The sequence below is a fragment of the Triturus cristatus genome, chromosome 10 (genome assembly GCF_964204655.1).
Source record: "Triturus cristatus chromosome 10, aTriCri1.1, whole genome shotgun sequence".
In the NCBI taxonomy this organism is placed as follows: domain Eukaryota; kingdom Metazoa; phylum Chordata; class Amphibia; order Caudata; family Salamandridae; genus Triturus; species Triturus cristatus.
The window spans coordinates 588,360,544-588,385,291 of NC_140593.1; the positions used below are offsets into that span (position 1 = coordinate 588,360,544).

Consider the following 24,748-nt stretch of genomic DNA (forward strand, 5'->3'; position numbering starts at 1 on the left):
TTCAACAGCCAAGGGGGGTGGCCCTGCCCTGCCTCTTCCTGTCAAGGACGGACCCGCCCTTGGCCCACGCGCATCAAGAACAGCGAGGCTCGTGCCGTTAATTTAGGTGCTCCTGCGCCGGAAGGATCTTTTGTCCCCTCCTCTTCTGAAGGCAGGCAGTATGGGAGATCCAGTCTCCCCAGAGAGTGGCTGGTCTCGGACCCGCACAGCGGGGCTCAGGCTGTTAATTTAGGTGCTCCTGCGCCAGAAGGATCGTTTTGGCCCCCTCCTTGCCTGAAGGCAAGCAATATGGGAGATGCAGTCTCCCCAGAGAATGGCTTGTCTTAGGGTCCCGTGCAGCGGGGCTCAGGCCGTTAATTTAGGCGCTCCTGCGCTGGAAGGATCATTGCGGCCCCATATCTCCTGAAGGCAGGCAGTATGGGAGATACAGTCTCCCCAGAGAGTGGCTGTTCTGAGGGTATCACTCCCAGAGGACGTGAGAGAAAAGACTTGGGCAGGAAGGCAGTCACACCTCCACCCTCCCAGGATGACTAGTGAACGAACCATCAGGGCAGTGAGCCTCAAAGGCTTCACTGCCTCTGATATCTAAGTGACTTGTCTCCCAGTGAAGACAGAGGCACCCCTGCCCCCAGGCACTCGTGTTCCCAAGCAGGTGGGAAATTAGGTGTTAAGGAAGCATACATCCCCCCCCCTTCAAAAGGCTAGCCACACCTTTAGGTTGCGCTAGTGGGTCTGTACAGGTGAGGATGGCCTGTGCCACCTTGGAAAGCTCCTAGAATAGTGTGTTCTGGGTAGTTTGGTGATATACACCCACCGGATGTTGTCATCTCAGGGGCGGATTAGCCACAGGACTAGTAGCCTGTTGGCTACTAGCCCGCACACTGCTAAACGCCCCCTAAAACCAGGATTTAAGGGGCACCCCTGACACCAGAACTCCAGATCTGCTCTGAAGAGGAAAAGGACAAAGAAAAGACCTGTGTTCCAAAACAAAAGGTGAGCCCTTCTGCTAAACAAAGACTTCACCAGAACTTCCAAGGGCTAGAGGTACTAGTCCCCTGCAGTCGGCAGGCACAAACTGCACTTCCACGATCTGAAGAAGGACTGACCACGGAGCTCTGTTTTGGATCAGCCCCAAAGTATTCAACCAGGTGCATTCTGGGAAGCGTAGTCCTGAACCTCAGCGAGTCTCAGCCCTCTACAGCATTCCCAGGACCTCTGGAAGAAGATTGACCTAGTTGTGACCTTTGCCGGGACCAAGGCATGTTGGTGGTCTGGCTGACTGCTAACTGCTTTAGTTGATGCCCCACGTGGAGGGAACTATTTGCATCGTTCCCCCCTCCACTTCTGTGGAGCAGTTGTTGAGTTCTTGCATCCCAAAGATGCCTTTGTTGGCATGCTTGGTAAAACCAGCACCCACAGTCCTGTTGAGCACCACAGATAGCTAGGTACACCTCTGCACCCGAGATGCCAGAGCTAGGCAGAGCTGTTCTGCCTGGTGATTCCTTGTTAAGGGGCTCCTTCAAGCTCCACCTCCAGGAAGGCTCCTCTGAACTCTAACTGCAAGTACTGTTTTGGCAAGTGTTATTTTTGACAGCTCCCTTGGCTCCCGTTCATCACCAAGGACAGACAAGTCACCTCTGCACCCGGCCTCCCTGGGCAAGGTAAAATTGTTCTGACTGTCTCAGCTTGGTCTGTGGACCCGCAAGACCTTAACTCCAAGTAGGTTCCGTTGAACTCACCCCACAAGTGACCAAGTGTCACCTGAGATTTTCCCCATTGACCTCAATGATAATGTTTGACAGCTCTGCAAAGTACTGATTTTATTATCACTGTAAATTCTATAACTCCTGTTATACGAACTGTACCTACTTCATTCTGGTGTCTAAAATTATATAAAAATAAACTCTTATTTTTGTGTCGGATTTCTTTTGTGTCGAGTCAATTACTTATCATCACTGTTGGTACTGTAAAATGCTTAACACATGTTCCTCGAAATAAAACCTGTCTGCACTTTGCCACTCTACCATGACTGAGAGAAGAATTATTGGTGTGAATCTAAGGTACATTTTTGGGTATCGTGTTAATATTAAATGGTAAAGCCTCCCAGCCATACCCCATAAGATTGCCACTTTGCTACATTCCCCGTTTTGCCCAAGCTTCGCAAAATATTTTCTGCCCCTTGCCCCCCCACACCAAGAAGGGAGGCAGTAGGCATTTGCAATATTTTTCACTACTGCCTTGCATAGGGGTGGGTATTGATTTTTGACACAACCATGTCTTTCCCAAATGTTGGGGTAGTTTGAACTCCTCTTCCTGTTTGCCCAAGGACCTGGAGGAATATTTACCATCTCTGCAATGCCCAAGGGTGGGTAGTTGTGGGCATTGACAGCACTTTGCCTATGCTTTGCACAAATGCAGTAGGGGCAAATTTCTCTCACCTCTGCCTTGCGCAAGGGCAGGATGAAGTGTATTTCGTACCCCAGAGCAGGAGTTGGTTGAATCTGGTATCAAATTGCTTCTTCTCTTTGCCGAAGGACAGGGTAGGGATTTACAGATATATTGCAGATTCATTGAAGATTGGCAACAGGTATTGGGTCTGGGACTGAAACATATAAACGTCACCCCCACAGTTGGGAAAGACGGCTGTGTGTTAAAATGTGTATAAAACTCATTGGACCAAGACTTGCACGAGCCAAAAATATTTGGCAAGACAAAAGAGTGCAATTTTTTAAAATTGTTCATTATGTACTGTAGCATTCTGTGTGTAAAAATATACAATTTTAAAAGAGTAGCAATTAAGGTTAATTAAGTACTAGGGGGTGTAAGTTGACAAAAAGCTTGTTTTCAGAAAAAAATAAAAACTGATATATGATAACAAAAGATTTTATCTACCATAGAGAAAAGCTGATTATCGGAATTTATCTAGCTGATTTTTAGGGACACAAGACAGTGCTTTTATAAATATAACATTTTTCAAACTGATTTGGGACCTCTAATTGCTGGTATTCTGTCATCCTTTCCATGGCCACGAAGGCACTTTCTTGGTTTACTAACAGTTACATTCAACACTCATGTGGAAGCATTCGATTCTCTTTATTGATTAAGTATTTGGACTTTAGCATCCTTTTTTAAAACGTCTGTTGAATGGTTGAACCTTAAAATCTGTGTAAGTTTAGGGAACACTAAGCTCATTAAGACATAAGACATGTGAGCTTCCTTCATTCTGAGGTTGTTCATCGTGCCTTTTTGCTATTGGACGATCAGTCTAAGCAGGGTGGGAAATGAAAGGAGCCGGGAGGCAGAAGTGGAAAGAGATGCTGTGTTCTTTCTGAGGATGACAGGAGGCCACATTGCACTAGTATTTGAGTTTGGCAGAAAATGCACTGTTTAGGCACCATTTGTCAAGAAAGTCTACCCTCAAAACCACTATAGACATTTGACCTTCAGCTGCAGACTAAGAAGTATTAAGAGTTTTTGTTCTGTGCCCCATGAGAACCATCTATAAAAGCTAAGGGTTTTGCACAATTTCGCTTGAAAATGTGTTCTAAAACACAACTTCTTTTGTAAATATCTCGAGGTAGCACGGCTAGCACTTTGCCCAGGTTGTTTACGCCCCCTGTTTGAAGTCCTCTTACCACCACTATTGCACATGATCTCGGACTACTGAGCTTATTGTAGGTACTGTGACTGCGGTGTAGGAAGGTAGGATCTGACTACATGGTTACGCCCACTTTTTTTCCTGGTGTTTTGCTCGTTTTTGACTAGTATGACCGGGATACTGCTAATCTGGACGCCAGTTTATCTGCTTTCTCCCTAAATTGGTTGTGTGTACTTTACGTACACTCCAGATTGGATTCTGTGGTACCCTTATCAGTCCCTAGTATATGGTACACAATGTACCCAGGGCATAGGTACCCAAGAGGCCTCCCTTGGGCTGAAGCATGTTTTATGCCACCCAGAGGAGGCCATTTAAATTGACATGACCAGCCTGCTACAGCAGACTGTGTAAGCTGGTGCTTGCACCACTTACTTAAGATATAGGTTCACTATATCTATCTAAATCACTACACTTAAATACCTATCAGTCACCCCTATGGCAGGCCTTATCAATCCTGAAGGCAAGGTGCTAGGTTTTACGTGGTAGGGTGCCCCTGCATGAGCAGAGCCCCTCTGCAGTGTTCGGAGACCATTCTCCGGGGTTGTCTGTGATGCAGCCAGACATATATGTTTAAGTGCATTATAACCTCGCGGTAAATGCTAACTTCAAAACAGCTGCTTAGAAACATGTCGTGTTTGGTGTCAAACACCTTGGAATCATACCTACACACCAGTAACTGGTGTGGGAGGTATGATTCCACCCTTCCAAAGGGACATATGTGGGTCACTGGTCTACCCGGTACCAGCTTTCTCGACCTGGGCAGCACAAAATGGACGTTGCCAGCCACAGACACAATTCTGCTCTTCTGCTGCTGAGCCAAACTCGAGCAGAGGAAGGCATGGCAATAGTCATCCTGTCACAGGGAGGTGTGCCCACCTTCCAGACAGGGTTTAGTGTATTGGGGCTGGGTGGGTGCACTCTGAGAGTGCCAGAAAGTCTGCACTGAGGGCACATTTGGTGTCTCTGTGCATAGTCCAGCTCAAACCAGTTCTGGGAGCCATTTGCTCCTGCTCTGGCGCCAAACTGGACAAAGGACATGGGTGTAGCCACCCCTCTGTCCTGCCCCTCCCCTAGGAGGGTCCGCAGAATCTTTCCAACACCTTCCCATGGGTATAAAGTGGATTACCTGACTACAGGACTTAAGATTTTACCTGGACAAGATTCTGCTAAGAAGAAACCAAGAACTTTGACGGCCTGCATGATGCTGGACGACTGAAGAATCTCCCTTGAAGTAAAGGAGTTACTCCCCTGCAAAAGCAGGCACCTAAACGCATTTGACCGGTTTGCTTCTCCCAAGCTCCTGAGGACTCCGAAGATTTCAGCAACACAGGAGGTGGGTTCTCGAAGGTCCCTGAAGTTGATCTGCCCTCTCAGCGATTCTGAGACCTGTATCCCTTGTGGGGACCGTGTAACCCGAACCCCTGTGCACTGCGTACTTTTGCAATTGCATATGCTTGTTGATGATTCCCGAGCTTGTGCATTGGACTCCGTGTAGTCCTGACCCCAAGCAGTATTTGGACTGAAGATTTCCAGCCTCCACTCCTCGAGTGTCCTGTGGGCTGGTACTTGGCAAACTTGCTTGAGGTCTCCTCGCGATCCCTGGTCCGCTGGCCTGTGGGTCCTGGTGAGGGACACCTTGTTTGTTCTTGGGCTTACCTGGTTGCTCCAGATGTGCCCTGACTCTCCATTGCTTGGAGAGTCCGTTGGACCTTGCTGGTCCACACCGTAACCTGTTTCCTCTGGCCACGTGGGTTGCATTTGCCAAGGCTTGTTGGTGCTCCATCCGGACATTGACCCCTCAGCACTGACATCCTTCATGGGACAGCTCACCTCTGGATCCTAGTTGTCATTGACATCTCCTGGTCCCCGTAGCTGCAGAGTCAAGCAACCCTTCTTCACTCCTGAAGCACTCTACATTACTGGGCATTCGACCACCGAGCCCCTGGTCACCTGAAGTGACCCAGACTCTGTCCCCTCTGCTTTCAGGTTCTTCTCACCTCGAATCCAGGCTTGCATTCCACAGGACATTCTTCGCCCTCCTGGCAGCAGTACTTCTTTGCAACTCTCCATTGAAAACGACAAAGGTTTCCGACACCACTTGACCCCTATGCACCCGGCTCCTCTGAGATAGGTAACACGGGTACTTTGGTACTCACTGGTGGGTTGGCCTTAGAACCTCCTATGTTCCAAAGGGTTTGCTCAAAGTCCTCTTAGAAGTGTCCTTAACTTGTAAATTTGCAACCGCGACTTTCCCATAGAATTGTGCGGAGAACGCGTCCGTGTTTCCTCACTGCACTCGTCCTCCGTGGGCTCCCTGTGTCACTCCTCTGGGTGGCTCCTTGGGGTCCCAGTGATTCTACGTGCTCTAGGCACTGTGTCTAGTCAAGTCGTTGTTGTTATACCTTTTTTTTAGCATCTAGTTTGGTCTCCCCCTGGAGCCCACTGTGTATTGTGCTATTTACGAATGTTCTATTGATTTAGTATTGTGTACTTTGTGCCCTAGTCTCGTATAGAGACTAGTAGAGTGTTATATTAATAAATACATATTTTTATATAAACACTGTGTGGTTCTCCTTTCAATTAGTTATTTAGGAGATGATATTCTGGTAAAACAAGCTGCTTTACATTCCTACAAGATTAAGCCTGAAGGCTGCTCTCCATAGCTACCACTAGGATAGCTTTCAATAAGGTTATCTTTGACCTCATACATCATAAGGGTTGTGTGGACTGGTACAGGGTGCCCACTTTAATTAGTGGACAGCATATACCAAGCCACCTTCTCACATGCGGTAAGCAATATCTGACACAAAGTTAAGCCTACTCACCCCTCATTACAAGCTGGCCAGATTTACCGGCCAATAATTTTGCCTGAGGTAAATCTGATAACGCATTTTGCAGTGTTGGGGGCAAAGCTGCCCAAGTTCGTAATTAGGAATACCCTGCAATATTGGAGTTTGCGCAACCGGTTACTGCAGGTTTTCCCTCTTTCTAACCTCTTTTCCTAAGAAGCTTATGGCACCAGGTGGGGAAATCTCCTCAGGGGATATTCGGTCTTAAGGTATTAACGCAATACTTTCGTAACTAGAATTAAATACAGTTTTTGCTTCTGATTCCATTTCTTTTTGGCTAACTCTGACACCCAAGTTTTAGTCCTCATTCATCAAATTTACAGATGTGCAGTACCCGACCAAGAACCAGCTACATCGACTTCTGGGTGATGAAAAAATGCTGCTGTGCCATAGAGGCTGCATACACACTGTACCTGCCATTACGGTTGACTAATAAACCCTATTTCTCCAATATGGCCGCTGTGTTTGGGATCTGGAGCCAAGGATCCATTTTTCATTGATGGGTAGTTCTTTCATGCTTTGAATTTTCAGTAAAGCCCACGATTAATAGGGGAAACTTTGGCTCGTCCTCAGCTTGCTAAAAGGATAGTGAATTCTGGATATCTTAGCAGAGCAGTCCATGCTTCTGGTTTTTGGCTGCGTAGCGCATCTGTATTTAGTTTACCTGTGTTTCTTTTTAAAACAAATGCTCTTATTATTCTGCTCACAAACTTTACTAAACAACTATTTATTATGTTGCAGAGTTATTTGTCTGTGTGCCCAGTTTGAATCTGTATTCCAGCATGGCTTGAAGAGGAGCCGAGGCTTAGCATTAACAGCAGCAGCCATTAAACAGGCGGCAGGATTTTCAAGCAAAACAGAGACAGGTAACAAACTGTTATTTTCCATTCTGCTCCTTTGTGCATTAAAAGTTACTTCCTGAGAAATTAGCATAAATGCTGTTTTTGTTTTAGTTTTTAGACGAACAAAGTAATATGAACTACCGCTCTCAATTTGCCAGACTCATCAGTTGAATAATGAAATTATTTTTCAAATTAGACTGATTCATGCCACCTAACATGGTGGGTGAAAGGCTTCCACTATTTTGAAAATCCTTTAGTTAAGACCCCTGCCATCACAGAGCACACCCTAGACAGAGAGCAAAGCGTGCTATTATTTCCCAACAAAATTCCACCAAGCATAAATATAAAAACATACATTCTTCTCAGGGAGCTGCACACAACCTAGTTTCCTTTGGAGATTTCAGTATTTAGTTTGGTAGCAGCTATTTGTCGACGAAAACCCCTTAGGTAAGCAAGCGATCTTATAGTCTTCTTCCTCTCTAGAGACTCAAGGGGATTTAGATGATCAACAGCAGCACCCTCTGAAACGGGGGATCTCTCAACATTTCCCTTTTGCCTCCCACACGAAATATTTAGAACTTTTTTCGACAACACTGCTAATTATTCTTTTTTAGTTTAAGTGCTCATGTTGTGTGGCCAGAGCTACAACCAAAATAGAGGAAGGCTTCCCAGCTAATATTTTTAATCTAGTAGTAATACCCTTACAATGCTAAAAAGTATCAAATATTAAGATACAGTTTACTTGTAGTCTTAGTGTAAATAGATCAGGGTTATTCCCCATTCACTGGTGGCCGCATCAGGGAATGTAAACTATTAGGCCACACTCAAGAGTTCCCTTTTGACTCTTCAGACTTTCTGTCAAAGTGTCGATGGTGTCGCAGCACCTTTAACAGTGATTCCCCGGGAGCCCAAAAGACCCGGTGTCAGTCTTACCTGCTCCAGCGGTGTGACAGTGTTCAGTGGTGCAGCGAGTGTCCTCTTGTCAGACACTCCCAAGTCTGGATCCTGTACAGCAAAGTTGGTCCGCTCACGATGGACGCTGCAGCACCCGGCGGTGCAGGTTTTTACTGTCAAGCAGTGCTGCTGGTCGGTTTTCAGCAATCAAAATGTAGTTTGTGCTTACCCGAGTATAAAAGAGAGGGGGGTTCTCCGATACGGTTCCTGACTGCAGCTCTGGTGAGGACACAACATCCTTGGAGGCATCCTGCGATCCTCGGTGGGGGGGAGGGGAGTCGGGTGCAGTTTGTGAGCTAGACCTGCAGGTCACAGCCCAAACAGTGAGCCACAGCGACACCGCAAGGTCCTTCTAGCATACGGGGTTGGCACAAGGCTCGCTGTTGAGCGTAAACTCTTTGCGGCGGACACCCAAAAAAAAAGTCTCACACTCTGGCACAATCAAGTTCGGTGCAGCGGTGTGGGCCTGGTGCTTCCTGCACAGCACACTTCACACAGCTGAGATCACCGTGGTCTTCTCCTGGCATACGGGGGTCGTCGGACTGTTCCTGTATATGCAACGACCCGATCGGTGTGCAGCCGCTCTCCTCGCACAGGGATTCCTCTTGGCAGGGCTCGACTGGACCTCGCTCCCTTCAGCGCTCTCCTCTTCCTCACAGGGCACACTGTTCTTGGCAGCAGGCAGGCCGTGGTGCTCAGGGTCCAAGGTAGGTTGTCTTGGGGTGCCTGGAAGTCATTGGGTGAAGTGTCTCACCCAGCAGGGAAACTTGCAGGCCTCGGCCCCCAGACCTGGTCACAGGCAGAAGTCTTCCAGAGCTTCCCCTCCTCACACAACCCATCTGGCTGTATGGCAGATTACACATTTTTGAGGACTCAACCTTCCCTTCTTATAGTCCTTTTCCAGACCTCAAATGTAATTTAGGGTCTGGGTCTTTAAAGTATTACGTTGGTGTTATGATTCTTTCGAAGTGGGCAGTTCTCCTTTTCATCTTCCTTTATGAAAGAGGTCTGTCGCAGCAGGCCCAACTTTGAAGCTGATTATACACAACAAACTTCATGGGAGTGACCAGAGTTCACACCTGGATGTCAGCCACAGTGATATGTGCATCAAAGGGTTAATCACAGACCCCCCAAATTCTACTCATAATGATTTTCTTATCATCCCCATCTTCTTTCTGAGATGTATCCAGGCCCATTCCTGGTGATCCATTACTGAATCAAAGTGAAATCTTTGAAGATGTAAAAGGAGTCTCCTGTGTCTCTTCACCTAGCTCACAGGATTGCAGCAATACACAAATCTAGTTGGAGGGATTCCTCCCCTCCTCAGGTCTTCACCAGTCAGGCCTGGGGCTCCCAAAGTGGATCCCAAGGTCCTCCATGTAATGTACCATTGAAGGCACACTCACTCAGTTTACATTCATGACACACTTTCTGTACAGCACTCTAATAACTTTATGCATTGTACCCTCACATGTACACATGTATTCAGCACAGACACTGAAGCTTTTCTGTATTTAACAAGGGTGTGGTATTTCAAAACACATGCACTGCCAGCACACACAACCACTATGCGTGCGATGCACAACTCTTCACCCTTCATGTGTTGTATCCCCAGCTCATACAGTCCCTACGCACGCACTGCATAGCACTACATCTCTCATATAATGTATTTCTCTCAGGCATACATACACTCTGTACAAGTATTATTCACACATGCACTACACGGCACTGCTCTATTCTTGTACTATACTGGTCCCAGGCACAAATACATCCAGCATAGAGTCACTACCCTGCACTATGAAGTACCACACATCTACCTGATATAGGCCAACGGTGAGTTAAGCACACAGCAGCGGAACTTTTTGAAAAGTGAGTGAGCTTGTAGGACTCACCCCACTGACTCAGGGTAAAAAGGTCCTTTTCAATAGTACTAATCACTAAACTGTATGCTGCCACCACCGCGCTTGTGCTGCTTAACACCCTATGAGGGTATTGCTTTGGGCGCTGTAGGACAGTGCCATTTTTGACATGGTCACCCTCCCACACACACTTTTTGCCCTAGTGCTCATGCTTTTCGACTGAAAGTGCCATGGGTCCCTGCTAACCAGGCTGCCAGTGCTCTTTCTTTTATAACAGGTAAAGGCCTAATTGTAACCCAATTGGCAAGGACTTTCACACCCCTAATAAGTCCCTAGTAAAGTGTACTCCAGGTTCTTAGGGCATGGGTACTAAAGAGCGTCCCAAAGGGCTGCCCTTAACGCCTCTAAATTCAGTATTTAGGTGGCCCTCTGACACCAGCAACGTAGAATTGTCTACTGGAAATCAAAGAAATGACCAAGAGCTGTCACTGCGATAACAGAGGACTTTGCCACTACTTGATGCAAACCCTGCCTTGCTGGTGGAACCTCGACAATTGCACTGACCCAACTTGCCCAAAAGGCATGAGATATTAGGGATAGGCATGTGATGTAATCTCCCGCTTCTGGAAGCATAATCATTATCACAAAGTACCTCCCTCTACATCTATTTGCTCGGTTCACTGAATAGGACTCCTGACTAAAATAACATATTTCAGCCAGCATTGTGTTAAATACAGTGGGCTTGTCAGCCACTGCAATTGACAACAATTCCAAAAGTTTAAGAAATGCAAAAAAGAATGGGTGGCACCACCAACAGCAGAATCCTGAGTGGTTAGGCTCTTGTCATGCCAGCTTGGGTGACATCCTGGGAGGCAGTGCCCTGAGCATAGGTTTGAAGGTTTGGGCAATAATGCCCAAGACCAGAGGTTAATGGGAGTGCGGTGTGCACCTATGACAAGCATGACTCTGAACCTGGATCTATATTATTACAGTGATGCATTTGTAAATGTACAATGCTGCATTTGACCTCCTGGTCATATGAGCCGCTCCCCTTTGCCGCTGCACTAGCTCTCCTGCTTCGAGTGCCCTCAGCCCTGAAAACACCCTGAGGACGTTGGTTCGATCCCTCTTCCCTGCACGCGGAACCCTGGTAGAACCGGCGTCTCCCTCACCACTTGCCACTGGTATTTGCACTTAGTGCCTCCATTGTGGTTTTTGGCATTTAGTGTTGTGCTTACAATGTGGTAAGTCCAGCGCTTTGCTCTTATCTTGCATTGAGCATTTGGAAGCCCATTGAAAGTCTACCCAGACTACAGTGCACTTGCAGTATTGTTGCTCCGCACCCACCTCCATATCCCCGCTCCCACAGGTTCTGCTCCTGCAGGTTTCCCAGTCCCTGCCCTCCTGCCTCCCTGATAGCCCCTCCCACCTCCCAGGGCTACTTATGGAGGCTGCTGCGTCGCCAGCGCACCTAAAGTGCACCAAGAGCAAGCCTTTCTGTGCCTGGACCATGCCCAGCACCAGGACCTCTGGCCCTCCTGCCATCCATCGCTACACTGCCAAGGAGCTCCTGAACTTGGACCCCAGACACCGGAACAACAGCTGCTTCACATTCTTCCCACAATCAACCAAAGGACCCTTCACCTACCACCACTGTCGCTTCTTCTGTTAAATGCCTGCTCCCGCTGCAAACACTCCACTGAAATCTGGGACACCATCACCACCCGCATTCCTTACGTTACCTTCATCACCGGAACGTGGTTCAACCCCTCCTCGACCCCAACATCTCCACCACCACTGCAGACAGCTATAAGATGATACACTGAGACCGCACCAACAAACAAGGCGGGGGCATCGGAATCATCTTCAAGCAAATCATCTGATGCACTCTCACCAACGACGACCTCACGCCTCTCATGGAACACCTCAACTTCTAACTACAGGCTGACGCCAATACCACAATAGGGGGCACCATCGCATACAGACCCTCAGGATCTCGACCAGCTTTCTGCACGCCATCTCCAACCTCATCGCTCCTCTAGCCACTGACTCCCACCACTGCGTCCTACTTGGCAATCTAAATTTCCACGTTGATGACACCAAAGACGCCGACTCCATCACCCTCCTGGAGAACCTGAACAACATTGGGCTCACCCAACTGGTTGCTGAACCTACGCACAAAGCTGGACACACCCTTGACTCCATTTTCACCTCCAGTGACAGAATCCAATTCAGCCACGTCACATAACTCACATGGACCGACCACACCATCGTTCACTTCACCATCTCCTACACTCAGCACGCCATCACCAAGTGATACAGCTCCTCTCACCGCAGCGGGTGCGAGGTGACCGAGACTCCGTGGATGCAGGCCCTCATCACCACCCAACCCAAAGCTTCAGTAGACCTGGACCAGGCCTTCCTTAACGTCTCCACCTGGATTACCAAATGCACCAACAGAGTTGCCCCACTGAAACCAGCAAAAGCCAACAAAACCTCAAAACAATCCAGCTGCTACACCCCAGAATAGCCATCACTGCCTGCATCTCTACTGCGGCCAACCACACAAAGGAGCTCTTCAAAATAGCAAAGGAAATTCTCCAACCCAACAACCACAGAGCACACCATCCACCCCTCCCAAGAACTCTGTGACACCCCCTCGGACTACTTCCACAGCAGGATTGCCACTATCTACTACAAATTTGACACCCTAGCAACCTTAACTAACAGCACACACCAGCCAGGCGATCACCACCTGGTCTCCACTCACCACGCAGACCACCATAGCCATCCGGTCTTCCATCCATTCAGGGGCGTCCACCGACCCGTACCCCCACCATCTCTTGGAACCAACCCAATCAGCACGGAACTCAGCAACATCCTCAACACCTCCATCTCTACAGCAACCTTCCCGTACAGATGAAAACACGTAGATGTCAGATCCCTCCTAAAGAAACCATCCGCCAACCCCAGCGACCCAAAACATTATTGATCAATCTCCATGCTTCCCTACCCCGCCACAGTAATATCAGAAAGCCATTAACCAACCGCTCACAGAATACCTGGAACAAAACCAGTAATTTTTGTTTGAGCCACTTGAGTGGGTACTGTTTCACGAAACACCTCTCAGGCCTTGGCTCTGCTAGATAAAGCACAATTTTTTGGGATGAGAATATAAACTTGAGCAGTTCAGATGTTCAGAGTTTGCTCTGTAGCACTTGCTGCTGGTGAGACTCTCAACCTGGTAATCACAGGTCTAAATAGATGTCGATCTTGAATTTCATTGTATAAAGACAAGGGTGGCTGTTTCCTTCTGTTAGGCTGGTCTTTCTCATATACAAATAGGACCAGAAAATGAGTGCCGTTCCACTTTTTGTTATCTTATAGTATACAATCTCTGTGAGATGGAATAAGGTGAAGCTTTAGGGAGGAAAGATCTGGTTGGATATATTGATAAGGAGAATCTTGAAGCAGCCAGGTACAGAACACAGTAGAATCCAGAAGGTAAGGGTGACTAGGAGAGAGATGACAGAGACAATCAGGACTTGCTAAGATGTAAATAAGAAATTAATGCATTATGAATAACCCGGATGCAAAGGCGAGCCGTGCTGGAATGGCAATTAACCTATAGGAGTCTGTGAAGGAAGTTAATTAATATCACTATAGTTGAAATTTCCTTGAAGAATGCCAGGAATCCATCCTGTACAGGTAAGTTGCTGAAGTCAGTGAACGAAATATGAATAAAGGCGTTGAGACAGTTGTGATAAGTGCTGCAGGTACATTGGCACTGGGAGCCAGTAGCGTGGCGGGCCATTTGCACGTCCGCAATGTCTGCCTTTTACTACCCATCTTTAGGAAATGGTTTGTCCCGTTTTCTTCTTCACTTGCATGAGGGGCAGCAACATCCTAGTGGTGCTACTGATTGTTAGGCACAGAAGAGGTGAAGCTGTGATGTAGGAAACTATAATGCTGGTAAATATACAAGATGTGTAAGGGACATGACAGTCATCTTTCACTTTGTTGTAGTGTAAGCATAGATTGCTAGCAGCACTGAGCATTACTTAAATAAATAATTGTTTCTGCCATCGGTTGGCTTTTTGAAAAGGCCCTTAGATGTTTGGAGGCATACACATGAATGACTTACTTTCCTAATACCGCTATATTTTTTAAAATGTTATTTTGTTTTCATAAGAAAACAAAAAGCTCAATGGCAAACAGGGCACAGGCATCAGTTCACTGACAATTAGAACATGGTAGTGTCCAGTAGTTGTATCACCAGTATACAGTTTCACATGCGTGAGAGACGAGCTGGCAGTCATCCGTAACCAGCATATCAATGCAACAATCTCCACACATTGAAGAGGATTACAAAAGGCACAGCCCTGCAACTGGCACATACTTCTCAAACTCCAGACAGACCCAGACAGATGCAAAGATACCCAATAACATATCTACTCAATGCGTGAATATTCAGACTTTGTTAGATCACATCACAGGATCATCTCCCTTCCTTGACAGGTTTGTAAGGAGAGGATCACAAAAGTCTTTAGGTGAGAAGTGTCGGGGGCAGATTAGCAAAATGTGTCTACTGCATCATCGCAATAATTCAGGTCCCATCCTCAGTCCTCCTCTCATGCAGGGACCTCTTTCATGATACTGAGTTTAAGCAGCGGTTTCTCGAGGCACTTTTTAGGTCTCGCCTAGGCAGCGCACATACGCTGCTCTAGGAGATGACCTTTAGAAATTGGTCAGCTCTTTTTAACACTCGTGCTTGTGCTGGCATCCACCTTGCGGGAGCGAGCAGTGATGTGCGCGCTAATTGAAAACAGATGGCCCGCGCGCTGCTGCTCGCTCCTGCACGGTGGATGCCAGCACAAGCACAAGTACTTGAAAACAGCTGTTTGCAATTGCCTTTTTTTTATCACACACCGTGTACTTAGTCTGCGTCCTCCCGTTTACATTAGCATGTCTGACATTCAGGGACGTGCCGCAGCCATGTGGTGCTCTGCTTGGTGTAAATACTGCTTCTTTTTTTTTCCACACACCGTGTACTTAGTCTGCGTCCTCCCGTTTACATTAGCTCGTATGACATTCAGGGACGCGTCGCAGCCACGTGGTGCTCTGCTTGGTGTAAATACTGCTTCTTTGAGCCCCCCCGCATGCACAGTCTGTGCGGAGGCTCCTGCCTGTCGCTGCAGCCGCACTGCTGCTTGGAGCATACTGCACGGGATGACGTACAGTGGATCTGAAAGCTTCTGTAATTGTACTGATTTCAAGATCTGTGTCAGACCAGCTTTCGGGGCCTCGGTGCTGACAGCTCTGCGGGTCGGACCCTGTAAAGGTGTTGGGGGTGTCGGAGCCCGCAGATGGCCGTTTATGCACAAGGCTGGTCAATGCCCGCAATGTCTTCTCCCTTTCAGTGCAAACTTTGTTTACACATTCAGGAGCCAGGCTAGCACCACCCACATCCTTGCTGATTGGTCACTGCAGCTGTTGATATACACTGCAGATCGCTCACTAGAAGGCAGCACTACCCGAATGTGCACTATATTGTATCATTATAGTGCATTTGCCTCCCGCAATTTTTTCACTGTATGATTTTTTTAAATGTCACTACACAAACCGATGGACATAAGATTGGTGTGAAAATGACTCCGATACTGTATTGAATGTGTTTAAATAAGCGCAATGATTTACTTGTGCTCCAGGCAGACGCATCACGTCATTTTTTTTTTTTTAATGTGTGCAATCCAGGGATGTCCTCATGTGGCTCATTGAGCTTGGTGTCATGCCTGCCTCCAGGCACATTAAGTATACAAAACAGTGCTGGATGAAAAGTTTGAATTAACCTCAGCCACTGGTAATCACTCAGGGCGGTTTCCCAATCCATGGTTATTTTACATACAAAGCCTCCTCAGTTTGGACCCAGCCATGTGCAAATCAGTCTTGACCATGCTCCAGTGGGAACAGTCCAGCCCAAACTAACAAGCAAGATCCTTGCTGAACTGGAACACAAGCAGCACAGGATCGGGTTCGCCCTAGTTATGGGCTCATCAGCCTGGTGCCGCTTAGTTATAGTAACAGTGTGCACGAGACCCACGTCTGAGTATACCCATCCCACTTAGGGCGACACAATAAGTGTACATAACAATAGGTAGACTGCCTTTGTTGTTTTAAATTGGGACCAGGATGCGACCCAGTGTTGCTGTAAGTCCACATTAATTACCGATACCCAAATGGCGGATTTTTCTTGAGTTCCAGGCAGGCACCCTCTCCCTGGTTGGCCCCAAGCTTAGATCCGGGTGGGCCTCTTTCTGTCAGCTCTCTGCGCACTGACTGACTGACTCTCTCACTCCCACTGACTGACTGACTGACTCTCACTCTCACTGACTGACTGACTCTCACTCTCACTGTCACTGACTGACTCTCTCACTCTCACTGACTGACTCTCTCACTCTCACTGACTGACTCTCTCACTCTCACTGACTGACTGACTCACTCTCACTGACTGACTGACTCTCTCACTCTCTCTCACTAACTCACTGACTCTCACTGACTGACTCACTGACTCTCACTCTCACTGACTGACTAACTGACTCTCTCACTCTCACTAACTGACTGACTTACTCTCTCACTCTCACTGACTGACTCTCACTCTCACTGACTGACTGACTAACTCACTCTCACTGACTGACTGACTCTCCCACTCTCTATCACTGACTGACTGACTCTCTCACTCTCACTAACTGACTGACTGACTGACCTTCACCCTCCTTTCATTTATACCCCCATAACAATAATAACCATAACAAGCAATCACTGGGACAGGCATATACAAGTTACCAGCATTAAAAGGACAAAAAAACCCTCAAGACATTATTTATTGTTAATACTTTTTTAATATGGTCGTTCAGTTGTACATAATGCATTCTTGGTCATATCTAAGGTAAGAAAAATGCTTCTGACTCTTCTTTATTATAACTTTTCAGCATGCTGCAGACTTCTGTACAGCACAGCTTAAATACATAGGCAAAGTCAATATCTCTGGCTAAACACTTATACTTTCCCAAAGGCGAGACCTATTGGCTATGCCAATGCTTGCTGTTGTTGTCACAGACATCCATAATAAAATAGAGCATTTGACCAAAAGTACCAGAAAACACAATAGGTGTAAGTTTTATCTCTTTAAGCAAACCATCAATCGTCCTTGATATTATTTAAAATTTTTCTTATCAGTCATGTAATGACTAGTTGTTTGTTGCTTGTCCTATTTAGTGAAAGGTGTTCTCGTGTCCCTCTTGACTCCTGGTTTAAAATTATTATTGCGAAATAGAAAAGGGAAGTGCCATTATCTGTTAACAACATTTAGAAATACCCAGACAGTGTGATTGATTACTATACACATGTCTTATTATGCATTTTTCATTAATGAGATCATTTTTCATAAAACAAATTATAAAGAATTTGAGAGTGGGTAATGCAGTGGTGTTAATTCCAGAATTCTGAATTAGTTTTGAATCATTCAAACTTACTCAATCTGCATTTTCTTTCATCAGTTTCTATATATTAAATAGTTTCTTAAATGTAAGCATTGCAGTATAATGGTAACATAACCCATCAGGTGAGGTGTGTATAGAGACAACTGATGGCTGTTCTTTATATTTCTCTTTACAGACCCTGTATTCTGGTGTTATGTGAAAGAAATTCTGAACAAACATGAATTACAGCGATTCTGTTCTCTCAAGGCGATAACAACAGATATTGGTAGAGGGCGAGCCTGGTTGCGATGTGCTTTAAATGAACATTCCCTGGAGCGATATGTACATATGCTTCTTGCTGACAAAATTCAGCTTAGGTAAGATAGTTCAATTTGTACTATGTATGTATGAGGAAGATAATGATTTTTCCATGAGTTGGAAATACTGTAAACAATATAGAAAAATTAGCCTCTCATTTTCTTTTTTTGTTGGTTTTAGGACTCTGGGCACTTTACCACGGCTAATCAGTGCTAAAGTGCCTATGCTCTCCAAGTAAATTGCATTATGATTGGGTTTCCATGATTGGCGTATTTGATTTACTAGTAAGTCCCTAGTACAGTGCATTTTGTATGCCCAGGGCCTGTAAATCAAATGCTACTAGTGGGCTTTCACCACTGGTTGTGGCACCCACACAAGTAGCCTTTCAAAGGTATCTCAGACATTCCACTGCAGTGTCTGCGTGCAGTTTTAACTGCCATTTTGACCTGGCAAGTGCACCCACTTGCCAGGCCCTAACCATCCCTTGTCTTACATATAAGACACCCCTGAGGTAGGCCCAAGAAACCCTATGGGCAGGGTGCAGTGTGTGTGTGAAAGGTCGAAGGTAGGACATGTACTGGTGTGTGTTACATATCCTGATAGTGAAATACTGTGCATTTCATTTTTCACTATTGCAAGGATATCTGTCACATTGGATAACATGGGAGTTGCTTTGTAACATCTTACAAGCATAACTTTCCATTGAGACAACATGAAAAAATGTAAAGAATTTAAAGATACATCTTTTAGTAAAAATGATTTTTACATTGTGTTTTTGAACATGCCACTTATAGAAAGTGTGCATTTTCTTGCTTAACCATCCTGTGTGCCTCTGCTTTTTGTGTATTCCCTGCTCATGGGAGCAGGCAGAAAAGACCTGTCTGCATGTAGAGTAATGGGAGGAGTTGCTGCTTGCACCTGAATGGACTGTGGCTGCCATTCACGGAACTGTCTCCATCTCCTGTGGTGAACCTGGCCTGAGCCAGACTGAATTGGTTAGTGTGTGCCAGAGGAATTTTGTTTGTACCAACTTCAAAGGAAAATGTGGTATAAATATTAGGGCACTGACCCAAGAACTTTAGATTACTGCTGGACTAAGGAACCTGCCAGGAAGAAGATATGGAAAAGCTTCTAGGAGGAGTACTGCCCCTTTGCTGTTGTGCTTTGTTGGGTTGGCCTGTAGTTGCTGCTTCTGTCTTGGGCATGGAAAGGACTGGACTGTGCTTTCTACATTCTAAGTATCACTAATGGCTTGATGTAGTGCTTGCCTCTTGTTGGAAGTCTAAGGGAAATCAAAGACTTCAATATCATCTGGATACCGGCTTCTGGAACTGGATGTGTCAGCTGCCACAGAGAAAAAAGGTAACCCGATGCCGTCAATGATGCCGCTACTGGCTCCGTGACCTGAAGGCACTGCAGAGGGCACCGCCGCTATTCACACCGCAACCCTTGTCTCACCTTTGCCACCCCCACCGAGCCACTGCTTGCACCATGACCTGTGGGCACCGCACTCTGCACTGCCTCGCTTTACACTGTTGCCTTGGTATCCCCGATGACACCGTCACTGACTGCACCAAGACCTGTGGACACCGCGCGTGGAGAACACGGAGCACCATCCTGCTATGCACCACAGCCCTGGTCTCACTGACAACGCTGCTTCAAGCTGACATCGAAACTGCTGCCTGCACCATGGTTTGGGGGCACCGCTCACGAGTTACACAACGCATTGCCCAGTCTCACACCACAACCTTGGCCAACCAACGCCATCCACTCCAGTTCATCAACCAACGCTGTTGCCTGTACAGCCACCTGTGGGCCCTGCACACTACATTGCCCCATCTTGCACTGCAGCCTTGGGTATACCAACGATAGCACTTCAGCAATGACGACGACGCTGCTTGCACCGTGACCTGTTCGCACCGCCCCACTTTGCACCGTAGCCCTTGTCTCACCGATGCTGCTGGATGATCATCACCGAGCCGCTGTCTACACCGCGACCTCAGAGCACCACACGTTGCACCACTCTGCCTCACACCACGGTCCCGACGCTTGCCGGCGCTCCTGACTTCAAACTTAAGGAGTTCGACCTGCAACGCCTGTGACTTCAAGGGCCCGACAACTCCTGCCCCGATTCCCAGAACCGACGCCTGCTATAGTTACATTTAATCCATTTTAGGATGTTTATTGCAGTCATCCTATCAAAAACCTCCCAACTTCTTAGAACATTTCACTGTGTGTGAAGAGGTGGTGGGTCCCTCCATGGGCACTTTTACCTACTTCCAACCCCTCTCACTAAAAAAGAAAAATGAAAGCTGCTAAGCCTGCCATCAATGTCCTGGGGACGTTTTGTACCCCATAATGGATATTAGCATTGCAGTACCTCGAAACCCGAGTTGGAAACCCGCTCTGTGAAGATGTTTCAAGTTCACCTTTTGTGCCACATTGTTATTACAGCTCTTCACCAGGATGCCATGAGAAGAGGGCCATTATCGTGTGCAACATGTGAGTACTGTGTGAGTGCTATCTATCACCGTAGCCCCCCCGCCCTAACCTACCTGTATACTGACTCGCACTGTCCAGTCATAGTGAAAGGAATGACAAACATGGACTGAAACAACTGGGAAGAGCACATGAGAGATTGTACCATTGTCGAGGTGGTAGTATACACAGAAAGGGTATTCTGGTATGCCTGATAAACCTTGCTAGATGCTGGATGATGCTGGCCCTCAGGGGCTGCCTTTGTATTGCAGAACATTGTGGTGTTTCTTGAATGCTTAAGGTATACACCCAGGGCTAGCTCACCGGAAACAAATTACTAATCGGGCAAGGTCTAAAAGGCACAGCTACACTAAAACAGTGTTTCAGCTGTTTCCTCAGTATGAAATATGGCTTCCTAGATAGTTACACTTGCACAGACATGCTCCTGCCTTCCTGCACTTTTTCTGCAACATTAATTAAATATTGTATTGACCTTGTTCCAATGGTTACCTTAGCCTCCTTACTTCATTAGGAGAGTTCTCTTGGCCTTTGTTACTTCTTATTGTGTGCCCCTCTCCCATCCACACCTGATCTAAGTGATCATTGGTGGGGAAGGAATTTCCCTCTGGCTGAAACCACTCTCCTGTACATGTGTCCGATTCTGAGTGATTCGTCATGCTTTTTGAAAAGTTGCTGTTGGGGATACAGGTTAGCAGCAACAGTGTATTCTGGATTAGGTGGTTCACATGGGTGGGTTACCTGGAAAGTATTCCATTCTGGAATGAGGATGGGTTGTTCATCAAAAGGTTAAGACTCACATCTACCATAAACACCTATTACTTTTCATTGTCCTTGTTCTCATTTTAGCTCCTTTGATGATGTCACTGCTATCTTTTCCCCCCACCTGGGGGGATCTCTTCATGTTCATTCTTATATATTGGCATGTGGTAGGGGTATGGAGACTTCTCTTGGATCCATTCCTGAGGGTGCATCTGTCTGCCGGTACCAAAGCTGGGCAAATTGTTAATAGGATGTTTTCATTGTAACAGATTTGTTTGCTACAATTCTGCTCACTGATTGGGTAATACTGAAATGTATGTCTCTTCCTGTCTACACACCAATTTCTCCTCATTCTCTATACTTTTTATGGATACTTCTAATCACAGATTCCCTACATTTAGAATGTTTCCTAGGCACCAGAGTGGATTCAGATGTTTTCACACAGTGCTCCAGCGCATCGTTAAGTGTCACCTTGTGGCTCCACTTTGACTTCCTTCTGCGCCGGAAGTGCAAGAGCAGAGACGCATGTAGGTGCCAGCACCCCACACTAACGTCCGTTCCTTTCTTTTTGTGCCTTTGAACGCTCTGCTCCACTCTGCTTTTTGTTGGTTGATAAATCCTTTCAAAATAGTATTTTCCACTGTGTGGGGGGAACTATGTTCCCACCGAAGACTACAGTGATGAAACTGTGCCACGATTGCCGTAAATAGATGTCAGTGATGGACCGACACAAGGTCTGCCTCTGGTGCTTGGGCTCAGGATGTGCAAAGAATGGATCTTTATTCTCCCAGAGGCGATTCAGAACCGTGAAGTGAAGCTGTATGTCACCAATAAAGTCACAGACCTCACTCCAGTCCCGCTCCAGGTCGAGGGCACAGATCCATTCTCGTTCTCAAAGCTGTTCCTGCAACAGGTTTTCTTTGCAGCTGAAGGTGTCCGTTAATTCGAAGTCAAAATGGGGCGAGAAACATAGGAAGTTAAAGCGGGACTCGCCATCATTCTGACACTCTCTGTTCAAAGAGTGTTCGGGAGCGCACCAAGGTGCTAATCAATCTTGCTCTCAATTCCTGCTCGAGGAGCCAATTTTATTCCATAGCTGGTCTTACTTCGGGGTGAATTTTGTGAGTCCATGGAGTGGCAAATTAAAAAAGCTGTCAATGGTCCAAGTCCTGTCTGCCCTGGATCCGGGTGACTGGATGTTGCCTTGGTCCTGCAGGGTGCATACTTTCATGTGCCCATCCTGCAGGTTGACATACATTAGCTACAGTTCGAGTTAGGTAATGAGCATTTTCAATTTGCAGTGCTCTCCTTAGTGCATACCAACATCCCTAGGGTGTTGAAGTGAAGGTGATGGTTGATGCTCATCTTTGGCGGTTGGGTATAACAGTTTTCCCCTATCTCAATAATTGGCTGTTGAAGAAGCACTCGCCACAGTCAGTCATAGACCACCTCCAGATTCCGATAATCCTTTTGACATCTTTGGGGTTCTATACAATGAGCCATAAGTTACTCCTGATTGCTTCACGGAGGTTTCCTTTAATTGAAGCTGGTCTGGATTCAGTGCAGTTCTGGGCTTTTCATCCCTCGCAACAAGTGTAGGACATTTGAGCTACGATCCCCATGTTTCATCCTTGGTACTCGATCTTGATGAGATCAGCTCTGAGGGCTCTTGGCCTGATGGCCTCATGCATCATGCTTGTATACTTCACTAGGTGGAATACACAGACTCTGCAGTGGGCTCATCACCAATTTAACCTGCCATCCAGGTTTCACAGGACAGTGCACAAGATCTACACTGGTGGCTGCTTGACCACATTCTAACCAGCGGCACACCCCTCTTTCTTCCCCGCCCAGAACTTACGGTGCAAACAGATGTGTCCCTGCTGGACTGAAAAAGGTCATCTCAGAGAGGAGATCAGAGGACCCACATAAATCTGTTGAATATGTGGGCCATACACCTGGAGTTAAAGGCCTTCCTGCGTCCATCAAGTAAGACTGATACAGATTCTCACAGAAAACTCCACCGCCATGTGGTACTGCAACAAGTGAAGTGGGCTCTGGGTCCTATGCCAGGAGGCATTGCACTTCTGGAGTTTGCTGAAACGTCAGGACTTCTCCCTGATTGTGAGCTAGCAGGTGGGATCTTTAAACGCTAGGTCGTATGAGCTCCGGTAGCGACGCCTTGCAGATCACGATTGGCAGTGTATCCCTAGATGGCACTGGACACCTTCTGACAATGGGGAGAGCCCTGGCTGGATCTTTTCTCCACCATCAAGAATGTGCTTTGTGGTTCCCATGAATGCTTCTCTTGGGGCCAGATGTATGACCCACCAATTTGCGGCTCGCAAATTGTTTCGCATTTGCGACTCGCAAATTGGGATGTACAACAGTGTCTCAGACACTGTTTGCGATTCCTAATGGGGTCGCAAATTGCATGCCTCATTAATAATAATGAGGCAGGCACAAATTGCGACCCCATTAGGAATGGCTAGCACTCACAGGGATGGTGGCCTGCTGGGGTCAGCAGACCACCATGTCTGTGACTGCTTTTAAAGAAAGCAATTTTTTTATTAAATGCAGTCCGTGTTCCTTAAAGGAAAACAGGATGCATTTAAAAAAAAGAAAGATGAAACTTTTCAGTTTCATTTTTTAGGGCAGGCAGTGGTCCCTGGGACCACTGCCTGCCCTTAAAATATTTTTGGACCCATTCACAAAGGGGAAGGGGTCCCCTGGGGACCCCTTAGCGTTTGCGAATGGTTTAAATTACGAGTGTTTTGCGACCGCAATTACGGTCGCAAAATATTCATACATACAAATGTGAGTCGCTATTAGGATGGGATGCCCTTGGCACACCCCTTCCTAATAGCGAGTAGCAAATCTTATTTTGCGAATCGATAATACTCACCGATTTGCAAAATGATGTTTGTACATGGCCATGCTCTAACTTGCGGTCGCAAACGTGCTGATTGCCTATTTGTGACCTTAATTTAGGGTCGTACATCTGGCCCTTGGTGATGAATACAAGCTAAAGTGGAGCACAGGGCTCCTGTACTCCTTTCTGCCCATAGCCACTCCTGCCAGAGTTCTGAAAAAGATCTGATACATCTGGGCCGCAGTTCTCCTAATGGTTTTGAATTGGACCAGGAGAGTGTGGTCCCCGGAACATCTGGGCATGAGCATCTGGGGTCTGATCATGTTATCACTTTGGGAGAATCTTTTGTCGCAGCAGAAGGGCAGGGTTCTGCACTCAGTCTTGTGCATTCAACACCTCCATGCGTGAAGATTGAGTAGCAGCAATAGACAGCATTCGATCATCTCCTGAGGCTATGAATGTCTGGTTGTCCTCCTGTACAAAATTTGCTTACGCAGGGTGATGGCACAGAGTGGTGGCCTGGTGTGGACTCCCCATCAAGGACCACTTAGAAACCAGACGGTCAGATGTTTTTGTTGTTGGTTTATCTTTGGCCCAGAAATGTCTTACAGCTGGGACAATTAAAGGTTATTTGTCAGCTCTTTTGGCGTTATTGAGTTT

General features: G+C 46.7%; 1 protein-coding gene across 3 annotated transcripts in view; it reads left to right on the forward strand.

Annotated features, from left to right (window-relative positions):
- Positions 1–24,748, forward strand: part of SNX29 (sorting nexin 29) — a 1,557,993-nt gene that overhangs the window by 111,915 nt on the left and 1,421,330 nt on the right. For all 3 annotated transcript variants that reach the window (XM_085632108.1, XM_085632106.1, XM_085632107.1), the window contains exons 4-5: positions 7,249–7,373; positions 17,837–18,017. In XM_085632108.1, coding sequence (XP_085488234.1) covers positions 7,249–7,373; positions 17,837–18,017 — 306 coding nt within the window. The remainder of the gene's footprint in view (positions 1–7,248; positions 7,374–17,836; positions 18,018–24,748) is intronic.